The 20053-nt window shown below is 35.6% G+C and overlaps 1 protein-coding gene across 1 annotated transcript; it reads left to right on the top strand.

The window, feature by feature from the left end:
• Window positions 1-118: 118 nt before the first annotated feature.
• On the top strand, window positions 119-20042 carry LOC129804302 (uncharacterized). The gene is made up of 10 exons (XM_055851470.1): window positions 119-401; window positions 666-803; window positions 866-1015; window positions 1089-1901; window positions 6295-7689; window positions 12284-12359; window positions 12768-12880; window positions 12976-14048; window positions 19299-19788; window positions 19866-20042. Exons 2-10 carry the CDS (start codon window positions 696-698, stop codon window positions 19986-19988), a joined length of 4341 nt encoding a protein of 1446 aa, XP_055707445.1. The 5' UTR covers window positions 119-401; window positions 666-695; the 3' UTR covers window positions 19989-20042.
• The last annotated feature ends 11 nt before the right edge of the window (window positions 20043-20053 follow it).

Raw genomic sequence — 20053 nt, 5'->3', positions numbered from 1 at the left:
AATTGCAAATTCCCACTCATGGGAGATAGAGTGGAGTGTCTATGGTCCCACTGATTAACACCTGGCGGCCATCTTTCAGTAGTACCACTGGGAAAACCATGTAAATTCCTGCACTGTTAGTAAATTCAAAATGTGCGCCAAAATTTTTGGCCTCTTTGTCAAACACACACACACAAACACGTTCGGGCGGCGAATTTGGCGAATCACTCGCCATTTTGCTTGGATTCGGAAAGTGTGTGATGCGTTGCCCGTAGAGGTATAGAGTTTTTTACTCCCAAAAATCTCTTATTTAGTGCATCTTAAAAATAATGTGTAAACCATCGAATTGTGCATAAGTGTCCAGTGAATACATTCTGTATTTAAATCCTGGAAAATTGTAAAAGGATTTCATCGTATTTGAGGTGAGAAAAATTTTCCAAGAGGTGCTATACTGTCATCCATTATTTTTTTGAGGGGCTTTTCCACCCAAATGGGGCCACTTTCTACCAGACAATTTTACGGGATTTGTTACCTAGGATGTCTTAGAATTACTCCCTCAAGCAATTTAGAATGCTTCCTAAAGTGCTTATAGGTGATTTGAGTTGAATTCCGAAGGTTTCCAACCTTGTGGCCCTGTCAAATGGGACGTACAAGAATTTTCAGTGGATTTATTTTGGCTTTTCCAGGATTATTACTTTCTCCTAGCTTTTTAGATCATGGCTCAATACTATTTTGTTCAGAATTCTGACGACAGTGAGTGTTTCTATCCGAGCATTAGATTGGTGAATTTATCAGAAGACGTTCAAATTCAGCCACAATCACGGGTACGTTCCGGAAGGCTTTCCGGGAAGTCTTTTTTAGTTTAAAATTTTCAATTTGGTAATAGATAATCCTGACGGAACCTGTGATTGCGGACAATCAAATGCAGTATGTCTACCAGAGGCCAAATACTCAGCAAATTGCTCAGCCTCAGCAGACACAATTCGTCCTTCAGCAGGATGATGAAATAGTGGCAGATTCCTTTACATCCCATCAGGTATTTAATTCCCTGGGGTTTTTAACTGGAATCAGTTTCATATAACTCCCAAAAAAAAAACAAACACCTCTAGATCTATGTGACTGATGGCTCTGGAGAGATGATCCAGAGGCAGATACAGCATGCTGGCATGGTGCAACAGGAGCAACAGCAACAGCAACAACAGCAAGTCATCATTCAGCAACCCCAAACAAATCGTGTTATCCTGCAATCAACACCGCCACAGCCGGTAATTGTGCATCAGCCTCAAGCCCAGAATCAGGTAGTGCTAAATAATCGGCAGCAACAGCCGATGCAGCAGCAGCAGCAGCGTCAAATTATCTATGATTCCACGGGTCAGAGACCCATGTATGCCATCACGACGCCCACCCAGCAGATGCAGGTGCAGCGTCCGATGCAGCAGAACATCATCGTGAGGCAGCAACAGTCGGCACAGCGTCCCCAGATCCGGATGCAGCAACCGACACTGACCTACCAGAATCGTGCTGTGTCCCAGAATCCACCGAGCACAGTTATTCAACCCAGAGCATCTGTGGCTCAGCCACGTGCTTCCATGCCCCAGCCACGGCTCAATGTCACAGCACCCGTCCGGCAGCAGCGCTACAGAAGCCCCGGGGCAACTACAACTACCCGCGCAGCAACAGCACCTCGGACTCAGAGACCTGCGAGGTTTGCCCAGGTGAGCAATCAGCAGGGACCCAGGGCTCCAAGGCCGATGAATGCCACGCTGGTGAGGATGTCGCAGCCAGAACAGGCACGTGCCAGTTATTCAGGGAACACCACCAGGCACCTGACTCCCATGACCAAAGTTGCCAATCGAACCTTCCCGGTGACCGTTCAGAAGCCGCCTGCGGCAACAGTTCCAACTCCAGCCAGTAAACTTGAGGTAGGGTTTGAAAATTTCCAAAATTTCACGCAAACCATTTAGGGGAAACTGGGGCCCCATCAAACACGGGGTAGCACCAAACACTAATTTTTATTTCTAAACTACTTCGACTCTCTCGACCATTTCTTCAGTGGATAAGCATCCATATAGTGCCTACACTGAGAGAAATCTGAAAAAGTTAAAATAACATTCCGGAAATGTTTATTTTACCCTGCAGTATTGATCTAAAATCGGTGTAAATATTACCCTTTTTAGGTGTATTGGGGGTTAAAATTACCCTTTTTTCATGTTGATTTTACACTCAAAAGGTGTAAAATTAACATCAAAAAATGTTGATATATTTTTACACCCAAAAAGTGTTAAAGTTATGACGAAAAAAGTTAATCGTAGCCTCTTTTTCTAAATGATTGATCCAAAATCGGTGTAAATATTACCCTTTTTAGGTGTATTGGGGGTTAAAATTACCCTTTTTCATGTTAATTTTACCCTAAAAAAGGTGTAAAATTAATATTAAAAAATGTTGATATACTTTTACACCTAAAAAGTGTTAAATTTATGAGGAAAAAATGTTAATCGCACCCTCTTTTTTTCTCAGTGTATAAATTCCTATAGGCCTTGTCCTCAGAAGTAGAATATCTGATTAAAAAACCGTAGTGTTTGTTGCTACCACGTGTTTGGCGGTGCCCCAGATTCCCCTACGTCAGAAATTTTACCAGTGTTTTTGATTTGGGAAACCTATTATCCCAGCGAGCACAGTTAGCTGAAAAAGCAGCATTTTTTCGCTGAGAATTCATATGAAAATAATGTTTTCAGCTCAAATGAAATCGGTTAGCGCGGTTAACATCTGGATATCGCTGAGAAGTTACAGGGAATTTTCAAATAAGCGAAATCAAATTTCAGCAATATTTTCCACAGATAAAATATCTGTGTGAACGAAAAAAAAGCTCATACAGTAGACTCTCACTCAATCGGCTCTTTCTCAATCGGGCGTCAAATTTTGTTGACAAGTTTCACGTTTAATTATGAAGCTAATTCGATAAAATTCGCTGTAGTTCTTCCTATTTTATCGTGATTCTTTATAATTGAGCGCTTTTTGTGGAATTTACAAAGGTTTTGACGCTCCATTCTATCGCTAAACCGGATGACATTTTGCCCCATATTCCCGATTGAGAGAGAGTCTACTGTACTTAAAAATTGCTGAGAAAGGTTCATTCAAATTTTCAATGGTTTCCTATAGCTTCTAGAATTGGTTTCTTGTAAGATTTCGAAATTTATAAAAGGATCAAAAATTTCAAGTTACTCATCACGCCATCTATACGAAAAATATTTGACTTACCAACTAAAATGTTTGCTAGAAAAAAAATATTTACAGCAATTTTCTAGCAGATTGACTTTAAAAAATTGGGCCGCTTCTAAGTTTAATTTTCTTTTTCATTCAAAGATTTTGTCGGAACAAGAAAAAACGTATTTAGCTTTCTATCAAATAAATTAATTTACAGAATTTTAGGTTATGTCAGACATAACCTATAAAATTTGGAACAGGTTATAGGAAAATGTGGTAGAATTTGCCTAATATGACTGAAGAAAAAATAAATTTCTAATCAAGAAGAAATCAAATATAAAAAAGGTCTACAATTTTTTTCGACCGTCTTAAAAATGCGCGATATTTTAAATTAAATAAAAAAAATAGGGTGGAGTAACCACTTATCGCCATGTTTAGGAATAAGTTAAATTCGTTTTATTATAACCTTTGAACCCTTGTTACAAGATAACTCATATTTAACACAAAGTTACTTAGATGCCTTGGCTCTAGATACGTGAAAACAACAATAGGCGAGACTGGGGTAAAAAGTCACAAATCGAAAAATTCAAAATTCTGTATCTTCCAAAGTAAAAAAGATAGCGACTTAATTTTTTTCCTATAGATAGCTTCCATAGACCTTCTTCAATGTCGTAAGTTTCTTAGAATTCGAACAAGGAATTTAGAAAATAAAAAATATCAAAATTTTTAGCCCTATTTTTGAAATATTTCCCTTGCAGAAGATAACAATTATTACCTACTTACTTTCCAAAATTAATGCACTGGTGAATATTTTCTAAATAATTTGGATTCTTTGAATACGAATCTGATATCTATTTTAGAATTTCACAAAGGTTCTTTTCTTCAGAAATCCTTTTATTAAAAATGGCCACTTGGGGTAAAAAGTAACAAAAGCTATAGAGCAAAAAGTAACAAAAAAGCGAAGCAATTTCTGATGTCTCAGGGCGAAAAGAAACGTCATTATCATGTCTCGCCGCTTGTTGTTTGCATTGGTCAAACGATTTGCAGTCTTTTGTGTGTTTTTTTTTTCTAAAATAGCTTGAAAAGCGCTTTTCTCGTTTTCTCACTTTTCTCGCAGAGAAAACGGTGTTTTACAAAGGTGTAGATGTATAAATTTTCTATGAAAATATGTCCTCTAGGTATTTTTTCAAATTTACGGAAGCCCGTAATGAAGCGAATCAAAATATGATAATACCCAATGTCTGGTACTATTTGCCCCAGCATTTTTGAGAATGGTCACAAAATTACCTTTTAGAAATCGGCTCGATAAACGTATTTCCTTACAAAATAGAGGAATATTACTTTCACAAAGTTGTAGAGCGGTAAATTTCCTATAAAGCTACACTAATTAGAAATTACTGGGGCGCTTGAGTAGCTTGTAAAGAAACAAAATATCCGTTTTGTGACTTTTTGCCCCAGTCTCCCCTACTATAATATAACGCTGAACTACTTTTAAAAAAACTGATTTTTATTAATAATGCAAAAAAAACCACTTCGTCGCCACTTTTTACCACTTTTCACCAGTTTTGTAACCACTTCTCGCCACCCACTTGAAAAGAACCAAACTCGATTATTTTAGGCAATGTTATGAAAAGAATACATTCCCCTTTCTCTTTCCTTGTGATCCCCTTATTATTACTCACTTTAAATGATTTTTCTTCACTTTTATTTGAGAAATCAAATTATAGGGCTATTGCAGAAAGTAAACAATATAGATTTGAGTGAAGTTAGCGTTGCCTATTTAAAAGAGATGGCGACAGGTGGTAAAATCAATTCCAGAATATTACCACTTTTCGCCATGCCTTATTTTTATATAAAAATAATATAAAATGAAATATTAATAACCTAAATACAAATTTTATTTATTCCACAAGTGTAATTAAATATTCAATGGACAAATTATTGATCCAAAAAGGTATTTTTTGTTTGATGAAAATTTGATGACACTTGGTATATTTGGTAAGAAATATTGGATTTGATGCACTTACTTAAAATATTACTCTAAAAAATTCTCAAAATCGTAAATCCAAAAAGAATAATTATTATTTTTCAACTCTATACATAGTAGCAGAAAAAATACAAATAACTTTGCTGCTCATTTATTTCATAAATCGTGAAAAATAGCAATTTTAATAAAAGTGGCGAAAAGTGGGGCACTGGCGAGAAGTGGTGATTCCATCCTATAACCGAAAAAAGTTTAAAAAATCCAAAGGTAACTTTTTCGGTGAACTCGAGCCGATTTGGTCAAGAGTCCCGGAGAATTCATTCTTTTTCCAGAGAACTCGACACACAACACACTTTTTTTCATGAACTCCAAAGGCCCATACATTTTTTTCTTAGGGACCCCGGAGAACTCTGGAAAGTCATATATTATTTCGATGAATAGGGCACTTGAGCCACTATAATTGCTTGTCAATTGCTTCTTACGAATTCTAAAAAAAAAATTCGATTGAGAATGCACTTAATTTCAAAATCAAGAAGATATTTAAAATTATTATAAAAGCAAATCAAATATTTCGTGTTAGAACCACTAAATATTATCATAATTTTCAGAATACTCAATATTTCCAATTTCTGATAACGTAAAAAGGCTGAAAAGAGTGAAATAATGAAATTTATTCACTTACATTGATATGAAGTTAGTTAGCGATGTTAAGTTATGCTGAATATAACCTTAAATTTTTTTAATAGAGTTTTTCCTCCAAATTTTTCCTTTTGCGAGAAAAATTGAACAATTTTCAAAAATATAGAGCCTGATTTTCGTATTTGGTAGAGGTTATGATTTTAAAATTTTAGGTTATGCACGAGATGTCCCCAACAGACGTAAAAAGTCGTTTTACGTCTGTTAAAATTTAACTTTTTGATTGAGGTTATATTAATCTTTTGAGTTCTTTGAACTTAGGACTCCGATTCTACCTTTTTTTATCTTTATTTTAGTATTTTAATCTTTAAATAAATTTTAATATAAAATAGGTTTTGTGATTTTGAGGTTATCTTATAAGAATAACTTTGTGTGCATAACCTCTTTTTGAGCAAACTCAAAATTACAAATTGATTTGTGTTTGGATTCAGGTAAGACATATCCCACCAACTGCACAATCCTCCAACGATCCCAATGGCGATCTTGAGGAGAGTATTACTGCATCGATTCTTGAGAAGAGTCAGATTACGCTGAATCTCCCGGAAGGAGCGACTAAGCCAGAGGAGTTCTCAAGTCAAGAGAGTTACAGCAGTGGTACGTCGAATGGCTCGAGTGTTGAGATGAAGAGGAAGCCTGTGAAAGGAGCTGGAGCTGTTCGTGGTCGTACACAGCAAATTACCGCACGTGCAGGTGCCAAACGCCCGGTAAATCAATCAGTGCAGGATCTGTTCAATAGTGTATCGTCTGATGTAGAGCAAACGAATCAGACACAGCAAAGTCAGCAGATGCTCCTGACACAGAGTAGTCAGGAGTGTGAGGCCAGGGAGAGTGCTAAAATGCTGGTAATTATGCAGTGTGGTGAACAGAGGTTGATCACATTTACTCTGCCCCGGGAATCGTGTACAGTGCAGGAATTGTTGGAACAAGTAGGCGTTCCCTTCACCCCAGACACCAATATTCAGTGCGTTTCGAATCCGGGTGCGAATATTGACTATGTGGTGACAGTTGGAGATCCAGTACAGGAAGTACAGGCATCTAGTGAGCTGATAATGCGAAGTGAGGGTAATATCGAGCAACAGCAGCAGCAACAGCCACAGCAACAACAGCCACCGGCTCAGCCTGAAAGATCACCTGTTCGTCCAGCTGGAAATCAATTTACTACGTCAACGCCAATAGCACAGAGACCACCGAGCTTTGGGCAGCAAATGGTACCACAGATGACACCAATAAGACCTCCAGCTCCACCAGCACCGGAACCACCTGAGCCACCAAAACCGCCGGCGATTGAGAAGAAGTTGATTGATGGTTGGTTAGCTCTTTGCACAAACTGTGGCTTCTGCGGACTCGATCATGCCAAATGCGAACGCTGCAATCAAGTTTTAATCAATCCTAAGAGAATCCCATGTAGTCAACCCAAGCCGACTGTGGCTCCACCACCGCCACCAATTAGGACTCAAGTTCCAAGCTTGGCCCTACCGCAGCAGTCTAAGATTGCCAAGCAAGTCCTTCGGATGCCCAAGGAGCCAATGACCAGCAAAAAGTTGGAGATTGTTTCGAAGAAATTGCCAGAACTTACAAGATCATTTACCAGCACAACAAATAGTGTGACTGCTCCGTTGACATCATCACTCGCTTCAGCCACGAGTAGCGTTACGTTGGCCAGGACTGTCGAAAAAACCACGAAGCCACGCGGAGGGGCAAGTGTAAGGGGTCGAGGAAGGGGAGCTAAACCGGCAGAGGCGCAGGAACCAATTATTCTCACCTTGAGCAGTGACGATGAGGACGACGACAAGAAGCCAAAAGTGAAAGCACCAGCGAAGAAACCGGTAAGTTTATCTAATTATCTTACAGTAGACTCTCTCTCAATCGGGCATATGGGGCAAAATGTCATCCAAATTATCGAGAGATCATTATAAATTCAATCAAAATCATTATAAATTCCACAAAAAGCACTCAAATTTTAAGAATCACGATAAAACAAGGGGAAATACAGCGAATTTGAACAAATTTGCTTTAAAATCAAAGTGAAAATCGTCAACAAAATTTTGCGCCCGATTGAAAAAGAACCGAATGAGCTAGAGTCTACTGTATTTCCAACACTGAGAAAAAAAGAGGTTGCGATTAACTTTTTTTCGTCATAATTTTAACACTTTAAGTGTAAAAATATATCAACATTTTTTAATGTTAATTTTACACCGTTTTAAGTGTAAAATTAACATGAAAAAGGGTAACTTTAACCCCTAATACACCTAAAAAGCATAATATTTACAACGATTTCGGATCAATACTGCAGGATAAAATTAACATTTCCGGAATGTTATTTTAACTTTTTCGGATTTCTCTCAGTGTAAATACCTTTTTAAACTTTTAAAAACAAAGTTTAACAGAATTAGTTTAATTTGACAAGAAGTTTTTAAAATTGCGAAAATTCTTTAAGATAAAACGTGTTTAACAAAGTGAAATTCTATTTTAGTTTTAAAGTTTGAAACATATTATAATTTGTTTTTAGGAAATATACCGTTTTTGTGCGTTACCTAGCGAAACTCATAAAACTCATAAAAAAAATACTGAAAAATAATTCTAAAATTTTAAAAATAAATAAATAAAAAGTATAAATAATCGAAGAAAAGGTAGAAGAACATACAATCTGGAAGTGGAGAAATCATTCTCCGAATTTTTACAATAAGCCGAGACACACACCCGAGGTATTTATTTTTTTGCGTTACCTTTAATAACTTTATTTTTTCTTGTTAAAGATTTTTATGTACAAAAAAAGGGGTGGCTAAGCGTCCCAGACTTTGCGAAATGCTGGAACTCGTGACTTACCGCAAAAGTACTTTCGCATCATTTACCGTTTACCGGTTCTCAACCGATTTCAAGTGATTCATAGAGCACTCAAAAGATCCCCCAAAACAGTTTTAAAAGTAATAGAATTAATTTTCACATAAAAATTAGTTATCGGTTATGAATCGGTCCAATACCGGTTCAAAACCGATTGGAACCGGTTCAGTTTTGTCGGAATTTCCAAGACCTTTCCAACGGCCCCAAACATGACCCCATTTGCTTGATAAATGCGCTCTCTTACTGCTCTCTCCGTAGAGTTCGAGCAGTTAGAGCATTATCACATTGACAGTAATATGCTCACCGTATTTCGTTAATTTACGCATTTTCATTGTAATTCTTACGCAAATTCTTGATTACCGTATTACCTTATCTCATACTCGGTGGCACTAGGTGTAAATAATATAAGAAAATTTAAGAAATAAAACGAAAATGCGATAAACGGTAAGCAAAAAAAAAAGTAAGCGAAATTATTCGTACATTTTATTTTACTCACCGTTTCTTGCATTTTCGTTTTATTTCTTCAATTTTCTTTTATTATTTTCACCTATAGTGCCACCGACTTTGAGATAAGGTAATACGGTAATGGAAAATTTGCGTAAGAATTGCAATAAAAATGCGTAAATTAACGAAATGCGATGAGGCTATGGCGAGCATTTTATTGTCAATGTGATTCTGCACTAAAAAATTAAAAAAAAAACTGTTTTATGAATTGAGACACCGAAATATTACCTAAAGGAACGTTATTGTAATTTCGAACACCCGTTTTGTGTGTGTGTGTGTCTCGGCTGTTTGTTTTCGAGTCATCATTCTCAGTATGTTTTACAGTTTTGAAAAAAATAAATTACAGTAGACTCTCTCTCAATCGGGAATATGGGGCAAAATGTCATCCGGTTTAGCGATAGAATTGAGCGTCAAAGCCTTTGTAAATTTCACAAAAAGCGCTCAATTATAAAGAATCACGATAAAATAGGAAGAACTATAGCGAATTTGAGCGAATTAGCTTCATAATTAAACGTGAAAATTCTCAACAAAATTTGTCGCCCGATTGAAAAAGAGCCGATTGAGTGAGAGTCTACTGTAGTGCAGAAAAATATTCTTAATTGACAAGAAATAAAATGAAAATCTATTTAATGGCATACACTCGACTCTTCGTTATCCGGCTGACTGGGGGACAAAATGACATTTAGGTTATTTGAATGATCAACGGTTTTTCTATTTCGTGCTGTATGAGTTTATTTTCTGTTTGACAAAGAACAAGAGAATTTTCTTCATGGTATGCTTATGTTTCATTTTTTATCACAATTATGTATTAAAAACTTCGATACAATGATAATAATACTTTAATTCACTCTGGAGAAACTTCATGTTTAATAAAAATAATTTTGAATACATCAACCGCCAGTGTTTGGCAGCTGTCACCCGGATAACGAAGTGCCGGATAACGAAGAGCCGTGTGTATTAGGTTACGTCTTTCAATTTCAAAAGGATATAACCTCAATATGACATAACCTATATAGCAGTATTTTTTCTGAAAAACTTCAAAAAACACAAACAAAATAATTTTGTTTTTTGTTTTGGCCATGTATTTTTTGGCATTTGAAATTTATTATATTTAACCCAAATTTTAAAAATCAAAGTTGGCGATTTACATCGAAGCAAGCGTTTCTAAAGATTTAAACCCACAAGATTAGATTCGGATTTTGGAACAATTCAATGGCCTCAATCGCTTTGTTATACGAGCACATTCTTCTAAAATAAACAGTGACAAGGGATTCAGCTCAATCAAAAATGTGAAAATTTATTAATTTTTTTCTAAGCTAAATACAGTAGACTCTCAAATTCGGGAATTTGGGACCAAAACGTCACCCGAATTAGAGAGAAATTCGGGTGACAAATTTTTTGAAATGCAACGATTTTTTATTTATCTGCATACACAAACAGTAGACTCTCTCAAATTCGGGTATTTCAGACCGAAATGTCAGCCGAATTAGAAATTCGGGCATTAAATTGTTTCAAATGCAACGATTTTTTGTCTCTCCGCATATTAATATTAAGTTTACATACACGTATTTATGGTAAATTTCATGAAGCCCCCTGTATAGTGCAAAATAACATCATAACAAGACGAAACATGCCAAATTTTAGAATATTATCTTCATTCAAAAACTTAAAAAATGACGATAAACTTTTTTCAAATGTAGGGTAAATTAAGCTAATTCAAAACCTGCTCCAAATGGAAATGTTTCGCTACTCCAAATGGAAACGTCATTGTTTTCATGATAAATACAGTACTAAATAATTATACTTATATATTTTCTATACCACAGTTTCATTATTTAGTTAATTTTGCTACAAATAAAGCGAAAATCCATTCATATTCACAAATTTTAATTTGTTAATTACTCAGAAAAATTAAAAGTGTACCTTTTCACCATCGAATTTGTTATCAATCGACATTGTTTTCCAATGAAAAACACAATGAGGTAATTGTTGTTTATTCGTTTTGTTTCACATTTAATGTCACATTTTTGGCTAATTTTAGTCAAATTAAGTGCTAATCTTTATTGTTAACGGTACGTGAAGTTTTCAAATGAAATAATTAGCTATTTCGTGAACAAAAAGGGTTTTTCTGAAGTGTTTGCAAATGCTTCAATAGGAAACCATAGAAATATGATATTTTTGGAGAGATTTTCTTATTGTTTTAGATGGGAAAGGAGAAGAGATCACGAATAAGAACAAATCCTGCACTAAGGAGCAACTCAACAAGGTTTTGGAAGCCTTTAGTCTTGGTTTCACTTACACTGTTTGTCTCCAATTAGAAGTTTTCCCTTGTCTCCATTTAGATTAATATGTTTCCAATGGAAGCATTTTACGCTCGCGTATTTTTCTTGTATTTAAGAAGTTTTCAAATTATATCTAAAGAATTTTCACTAAACAGTAACATTCTAGAAGAGTCAAGGAGCAAATTTATGTAATACTCTTCAGAAAAAATATGAACTTAATGTGTTGAATCTTCTGTCAAAGTTAAAGCGTCTGAAAATGGTTTCGAATTAGGACATTTACCCTAACTGCTGCCCAAATTAAAAAGTAGCCCATCTTAAAAGAGCCGAATTAGCGAGAGTCTACTGTAAAACCAATTTAGTCTTCTAGGTTATGTGAGTTAAGGTTATCTCTTAACTCTTTCCGGACCGCAGCATATGCTGCAAGCCAATTTCACAATTTTTTAATCAAAAATATCTAAGAATTGAATTTTTCTCAGTTCTGAATAATTAAAAAACACTGTTTTTCACTGAATATTCATATGCTGCTTTGGGTGCTTGGGGTACTCAATGTCCCAAAAGAGACGAAACAGTTAAGCAATTTTTTAATCAGCATATTAATTTAATGAGAAATTTAATGCACAGATTATTGATATTCATAAAAGTGTTCTTATAAGAAAACAAATTAACAATTTTGAAATCTTTCATGAAATTTTCATTAATTTCCATGAAAATTTCAATGGCTAAATTGCATGTATAAACCCAAACATGCCTCAGGATTTTTAGAATTTTTTTTTCCCAAAACCCTCTCCTTTAGGTTGCTGAGAAGATTCAGGTGCTTAAGGCTCTGGAATGTGAACCTGCAATTGCTGAGAAAGACAGCCCAATCAAGGGTAAGTAGCTGTGAGAAAATGTTAATAATTTCTAGGTTAGGTATATTCCGGAAAAAGTTGTACATGGAAAAATGGGCAAAGTTGGAAACTGTGGCGCTGTTGTCACAAAAGAGCTCTCTGTAGGGTCAATGACAGCGAATCTCTAACCTCAAAACCCATGCTAAAGGTTTTTGTTGTAGGAATTTCATCAAAAATTTTTTTGTGAAAAAATTGTAGATTTAGTTCAAATATGAGCATCTATCGTAAGTTGGGGGCAAAAGGGGTGATTAATGAGTGGATTTGTGTAGAAATTTTTGGTGTAAATGGGGTTTTTGTTGGGAAAATTGGTTGAAAAAGATGGGATCAGACAGAATGTGTCAAAAGAGATGTTTTTTTTTTGGTTCTTTTCATGGTGGGCTTCCATTGCAGGCAATCAGCGATTATGCATTACGGATTTGTCCAATGTTCCTGACAAACTACTCACATCAATTCAGTGTCAGACAATTCGGATAGGTACATTGCAGTATGAGCCAAAGGAGCAGGTGAGTTGAATGGGGGCTAGCGGGGAGAATGGTTTCCGGCGTTTCCGGAAAGGTGAGCCGGACTGAATAAAATCAATATGGAATTGTGTTTGCAGGTAATATTTTCATCTCGTGGTGTTCGGATAATAGCTCCAAATGTGAAAAATAGCAAGGATAATATAATTTTGGATCTTCAAATTAAGGAAATTGTGAAGATTGTAGCTCATTTCCCTAAAACCTTGCCCATTTTATTTATCTATACAACACCCAGCTGTGCCCAGTATATAAGATCGAGTCTGGATATGGCATCAAATCCCTCAAATGGACCATATTTTGATCCATGTGCCAAGCATGAGTGTCTCAAACGAATCACAATTGTGGCTGAAGTGATAACAGATGAGACAAAATCTGTGATTAAATCGCTGTATAGTGCAGCAGAATTGGAGGAGATTCACTTTAGGGATGCCAGTGAGCTCTACAAACGATCAACAATGAAATTATCAACGGGAAATACATCAAGTACATCGGCAGATGAGGGTGGAAGTACAGAAGATGTTCATCAGATTCTCATTTATCCCCAAGGCAAGGGTGGAATTTCCATTAATACAGAAGATTACAAGTGTTTAGCTATTGATCAGTATCTCAATGATGTAATCATCGATTTCTACTTGAATTACCTACGATTATCGGTGATATCTGAGGAGCAAAAGGAAAAAACTCATATCTTCAGTTCATTCTTCTATAAACGCCTAACAGCCATGTCCACGAGACAGCGTCAGATGGAGAAGGATCTCAAGATGACGGCATCACAGAAGAGGCATCATCGGGTCAAAGGATGGACAAAAAGTGTCAATCTCTTTGAGAAAGACTACATCATAATTCCCATAAATGAACAGAGTCACTGGTTCTTGGCCATTGTCTGCTTCCCAGGTCTCAAGGGACCTCAAACTTATGATGGTGGTGTTCCAGTTAAAGTTGTTCCACTTCCCAAGAAAAAAAGTGATGCAGAAAAGAAGATTTCGGTAACCATTGGGAATACAACGATAACGCCGTTGACCAAGAAGGAGGAGGCGATTTTTCTCAATGATGATTCAGCGAGTGAAAGGGATGAAGCTGAGGCGGATGAGAGTGACTTGGAGAGTGAAGAAAGTGAACCGGAAGTTGAGCCAGATCATCAGGCAATTAAGCAGTGAGTAAAAAACTCTTTTATTTGTTTAAATACTTCACTTTTCAGGTCAATTCAAAAATATTTGCGCTTTTCTTCACTTTTTGACTTATTTTCCTTATTTTGCTTGAATTAAAACAATTTAGAAAATTTTAACTTACATTTTTGCATATTTTATAATTTTTTGGATCATCTAGTTTGCGAAATTTTCGAAACTCGATTTTTAATTAATTGGACCTTCAATTAAAATGGATAAAAATGGATTGTAAAGAAAGTTGTATTATTTAACGAAAGATTTCCAAAAAGCCAAAATTTTTCAAATTCTGATAATTAGAACCGGAGATATGACCATTTCAAAAATCAATATTTGACTCCTTGTAGCTCGGGTCAGGGTAGTCCGAGAAGCTTATTTTTTTTTAATCGAAAGGTCTTGGGCCCAGCTAAAACATACTAAATTTTGAGATCGATTGATGCCATAATAGCTAAGTTATAGAAAAATCAAAATTTGTGGGTCTTCCAAAATGGCGGAATTGACATTAACAGGTTCTAGCCAGCTATCGAGATTTAACTTTTGCAGAGAATCGAAAAATGGAAGAGACGGACGTCCACGAAAATCGATTTTTAGCACACATGATACCATCGTGATCTATGAGTGTCAAAACGTGTAGATCCAAAATTTGGGCCCCGTCTGACGAGGTGAGCTTTCACGTCGGACCACAAAATCTGAGATTGTAAAGAATCTCAATTAAAAGAAAAAAAAAACTGAAAACAAAATTATGCCCTAGACATATTTGCAACTTAAGCCGAGAGACGACTTTTAGTGGAAAATGATGGAAATGTAGTTTAACCATTATTTCTAATATAATTACGCTAAGCCGTCTCTCGGCTAATCTTTCTAGTCTGTCAAGGCCCTTACAGTACACTGAGAAAAAAGGCTGCGATTAACTTTTTTCGTCATAACTTTAACACTTTTTGGGTGTAAAAATATATCAACATTTTTTAATGTTAATTTTACACCTTTTAAGGGTAAAATCAACATGAAAGAAGGATAAATTTAACCCATAATACATCTAAAAAGGGTAATATTTACACCGTTTTCGGATCAATAATGCAGGGTAAAAATTCCATTTCCGGAATGTTATTTTGCCTTTTTCGGATTTCTCTCAGTGTAGATTCTCTCTCAATTGGGCATTTGGGGCAAAATGTCATCGATAGATTTGGGCGCCAAAGCCTTTGTAAATTCCACAAAAAGCGCTCAATTATAAAGAATCACGATAAAATAGGAAGAACTACAGTAGACTCTTCGATATCCAGCACTTCGATATCCGGGTGACAGCTGCCAAACACTGGCGGTTGATATATTCAAAATTATTTTCACTAAACATGAAGTTTGTCCAGAGTGAATTAAAGTATTATTAACATTGTATCGAAGTTTTGAATACACAATTGTGATAAAAAATGAAACATAAGCACACCATGAAGAAAATTCTCTTTTTCTTTGTCAGACAGAAAATAAATTCACACTGCACAAAATAGAAAAACCGTTGATCATTCAAAAAACCTAAATGTCATTTGTCCCCCAGTCAGCCGGATATCGAAGAGTCTACTGTACAGCAATTTTGAGCAAGTTAGCTTCATAATTAAACGTGAAAATTGTCAACAAAATTTTTCGTCCGATTTAAAAAGAGCCAATTGAGCGAGAGTCTACTGTAAAATCAGAAAAATTTAAATATAAGAAGAAGAAAAAGTACTCTACTCCAACTGAAAGGCACCTGAAATGCCGGCCTCAGTGTCCTAGCGCGCAGTGGAAAGGAGTTGTAGATTATAATCCCCCTGACAAAAAGAGTACGCGAAAGGTTGCTCGAGTGAGCTCTCGGAACCAAGAGTCCCCGCTGCCTGACCGAAGCTCCTAAAGCCAGAGGTGAGGCTAATTATTCCGGTCTTCGAGAAGTAGACCGCAAACATACCAAATACAGTTTTTGTGGAACGCCACAGGAAGCCTCCTGATTATTTCACAGTTGGCATGAAATAAAAAGCTGTTCTCCATAGGGTAATGTGGTACATTTTGGACCGACTTTTAGTATTTTCAACTTTCAAACACGTTAAGTGACTTCCCAAATTATTTTTTTCTTTGTTGAAATTAATATTTATATTCTTTGTTTTATTAAGAATAAGAATCTTATCGAAAAAGGCATAATTTTTTTTATATAAAATAGCAAAAAAAATATAAAGAAGTAAAAATTGTGCATTTTGGAATGATGTGGATATTTTGGAACAAAGAAAAATGGGTATTTTGGAACAAGACGAATTCTTACACAGGGTATCCAACACTTGATCTTGTAAAACAGACATTTCTAGTAGACATTTCTCACACCTGAATGCTTTCAGAGCCTTCTCCACATCATCCTGAGTATATGGTTTGCGTTTTAAAGGCTCCCTTGGTATCGCAATTTCAAGAAAAACAGGAAATACTGTAAAGATTTTTCACATTCCAAAATGCACCGGATTGTTTACTTTTGTAAATTTGCTTTTTTCACTAAAAATCAAACAAATTTCATTGAAACTGATCACTGACCTTCGAATACAAGATCCAAACTTTACATTTTTATCAAAATTACGTTTCAATTTTACTGATAAAATAGTTTAAGTAATGAAAAAACTTAGCACTTTTTCTGCTAACATCGGCAAAATTGACCACACTGAAAATTTTGTGAAAAGTGGAGTGGTACACTGTCAATTTTCCGCGTAATTTACACTCTAAATTAAATCTAATTTCAGAAGTTTTATTATACACTCAGTCCCGGCATTAAGTCCTTCGGGATTATGCATCTGACGGAATTATGCACATACAATTATGCAAGTTTGCCTGCCATTGGGAATCAATTTATGAAATACGCCTGAATGTATACTATTTTGCGAGTCGGGAAATTTGAAAACATTTTGCTAATTTTTCAGAATGTTCAGAATAAAACTTTAATTTCTTTTATTAAGGTAATTTTTTTGAATATTCTGACCATTTATTGAAGAACTCTGGCCAAAAAGTACTGTTTGTTAATGCATTTCTATTAAACAGTTGAATCTTTTTGTTTGAACTACTTTTCTCCGCGCGAAATTCGTTCTACGGCCGATTTATTCCAAATAAAACCCCTGCCGGTATGCAAATTTTCTCGATGCGTAATGTCATTTCGCACGTGTTTTTCAGTCCTGAAAATATGCATAATACCGGGATTGAGTGTATTTCAATATAGGTTTTTAGAATTAGATTGGAGAAAAGCTTTATGTTTTCCGATTATATAATTAAACGGCAAGAAAAATCAATTTTTAACGGTTTTGACCTCGGGCCACAAAAGCTGAGATTGTAAAAAATCTCAGCTAATTACATGTTACATTGCATTTTATTTAAAATTTCCTACAATAGAGTTCCTCAAATTTGAACATTTGGGGGGTGTAGCTGTAGATGACATTTCTCACTCCTCAAATTTGAGCAATATTTTCAAAAACGTTACGGAATTCGTCTAAAATTAACTTTTCGTAAATTTTGGAAGATGGATATTTGGATGTTGTTAAATAGGTGGAATTTGTTATGGAAATTAATATAAGACGACAATATTAAGGAAACATCACAGAAAAATAGTTCTAATTCAGACTCCATACAAAAGTTCTTTTACATAACCTCATAATTTACATTTTGAATGCAACTGTCGTCTAAATTTGAGGAGCTCAAATTTGAGGAACTCGACTGTATTGTAAATGATTTTTTTAGGTTAGCTCATACATAACCTCAAGTTTTGAAAAAAATTAAATCTTCTTCTGTTTTATGTTTAGGCTCTCGGACTCATTCGGGCCCATATACACGGTAAAAAATTTCGGCACATATTTGTTTCAAAAGTTAGCTCGTTCACGGATACAATAATTTTTGGCACAATCTTGTTCATTTTACGAGACTCAAAAAGATAATCAATATTAGTAACGAATTTGTTCCAAAACGTAGCTGGTCCACGGATACCGAAAATTTTTGGAATAAATTTTTACTTTCTAAGAGAAACAAAATGATACCCAATATTAGTAACGAATTTGTTCCAAAAAATAGCTCGTCTAGTATAAAATCGTATCCCTCCTCTCACACTCAGTCACCCGTCACCGATGCGGGGAGGATGCCAAATCTATGGCAATTTTCGTGCTACATAGTTTCACATTTTTAATTCGAGATCCCCTTCCCCTCCTGCTGCCAACAGTCGCATATGATTTCGTCATGAACGTGTCTGTATAAAACACTCAAGTTGATTTTTATTTGATGTTCCTTATGAACTTTCGCCATAGAAATCCACCTCGACTAAAGTATAGGCCTTAACTGTAAGACGAAATCACTTATACGAATTTGTTCCCGACAATGGGAACAAAAAGATTCCCCATATAAGTAACAATTTCGTTCCGAAAATTACCTCGTCCACGGACACCGAAAATTTTTGGAACAAATATGTTACAGATGTAGGAATAATATTGTTATAAAGAAAATGTACCAATTTGTTCGTGACAGTGGGAACAAAACAGCCGAATGCAATAAATTCTGTTCCAACTTTCAGGAACAAATTTGTATAAAACGAAATCAACTCAAATTTGTAGACATTACACCGTATCAAAACGGTTCCACAAGAAAACTCTAACAAAATTGTAACTGTATTTTGTAACAAAACTGTAAAGAAAACTTTTTGGAACAAACAAATATATTCTCTAGGTACAAATTAATTCCAAAAAAATTTGTTCCAAGGAAAACTTGTTACAATATTTTGGTCAGTGTCCAAAAGTTTTTATCGTGTAGCCAGAAAAATTACATCTTCAGATTCATCACTGAGAGAAATCCGAAACAGTTAAAATAACATTCCGGAAATTTTACCCTGCAGTATTGATCCGAAAACGGTGTAAATATTGCCATTTTTAGGTGTATTATGGGTTAAAGTTACCCTTCTTTCATGTTGATTTTACCCTTAAAAGGTGTAACATTAACATTAAAAAATGTTGATATATTTTTACACCCAAAAAGTGTTAAAGTTATGACGAAAAGAAGTTAATCGCAGCCTCTTCTTTTTCTCAGTGATTGAATGAAGATTCGACAGAACGAAAGTTTTCATTCCAAAATGGATTTACATTTGATGTTAATCTTGAACTTAAAATTAACCATCTATCATAAATGCGCAATTATTTTTTAATCAACCTCAAATGCAAAAATTTGAGAACTTGTTATCAAATCATGCTTTTTTTTGCTTATTTTAACAGACCTTGCATCTTGATCTTTGACTCCCTGGCTGGAGGCTACCGAAGTCGCGTTGTGGCTACACTTCGGGATTATCTGACGTGCGAGTATAAGGCCAAGATTTGCCCCACATCCAATCACACCTTTAATAAAGATAACATGCCAGGACATTCGGTGAAAGTGCCACAGCAGAATAACTTCACGGACTGCGGTCTCTATCTGCTGCAGTATGTCCAGGAGTTCTTTACCAATCCCATTCGAGATTATAGGCTGCCCATTAAACAACTGCAGAATTGGTTTCCAACCATTGTGGTGACCAGGAAACGTGAGGAGATATCGAATTTGCTAATAGACCTTGTGAAGGAGATGCATCCTGAGAAAGCGGACTTGTTGCCGGAAATTGCGTTTCCCACCCAGGATGGCAAATTGATTGAGACAGAGGAGAATTTTGAGGAGGCTGCGGAATTTGAGGAGGAAGAAATGGAAGATCCATCATATGAAATGGAAGAAGAGGTAAGATGAGGCATAACCTCACTTAAACAGCTGATTGGAATTTCGCGCCTATTTTTGATGGGGTTATGTTTTTGCAGGAGACAGACTTTACGGAGGAAGAATCGCCGGAGAAGAAGAAAAATGGGAGGAAACTCCTCAAGAGATCTTTTGACAAAGCAGAAAAAAATTCACCAGATAAAAAGATACCACGCACTAATTAAATGGCAATTTCAAGATATAATTTTTAAGAATAACAAAAAAAATTCAAATTCAAATGGGATTTTAA

Source organism: Phlebotomus papatasi, chromosome 2, assembly GCF_024763615.1.
Source record: "Phlebotomus papatasi isolate M1 chromosome 2, Ppap_2.1, whole genome shotgun sequence".
Taxonomy (NCBI): domain Eukaryota; kingdom Metazoa; phylum Arthropoda; class Insecta; order Diptera; family Psychodidae; genus Phlebotomus; species Phlebotomus papatasi.
The sequence above is the reverse complement of the archived record's forward strand: the minus strand, read 5'-3'. Positions and strand labels throughout refer to the sequence as shown.

Bases quoted from the DNA above. Each gene is read 5' to 3' on its own strand.
- LOC129804302 (XM_055851470.1), top strand. From the start codon at position 696: ATGGCTCAATACTATTTTGTTCAGAATTCTGACGACAGTGAGTGTTTC. The intron at 1,902-6,294 runs GTAGGGTTTGAA...GTTTGGATTCAG, and splicing joins CTCCAGCCAGTAAACTTGAG to GTAAGACATATCCCACCAAC. The intron at 12,881-12,975 runs GTGAGTTGAATG...TTGTGTTTGCAG, and splicing joins AGTATGAGCCAAAGGAGCAG to GTAATATTTTCATCTCGTGG.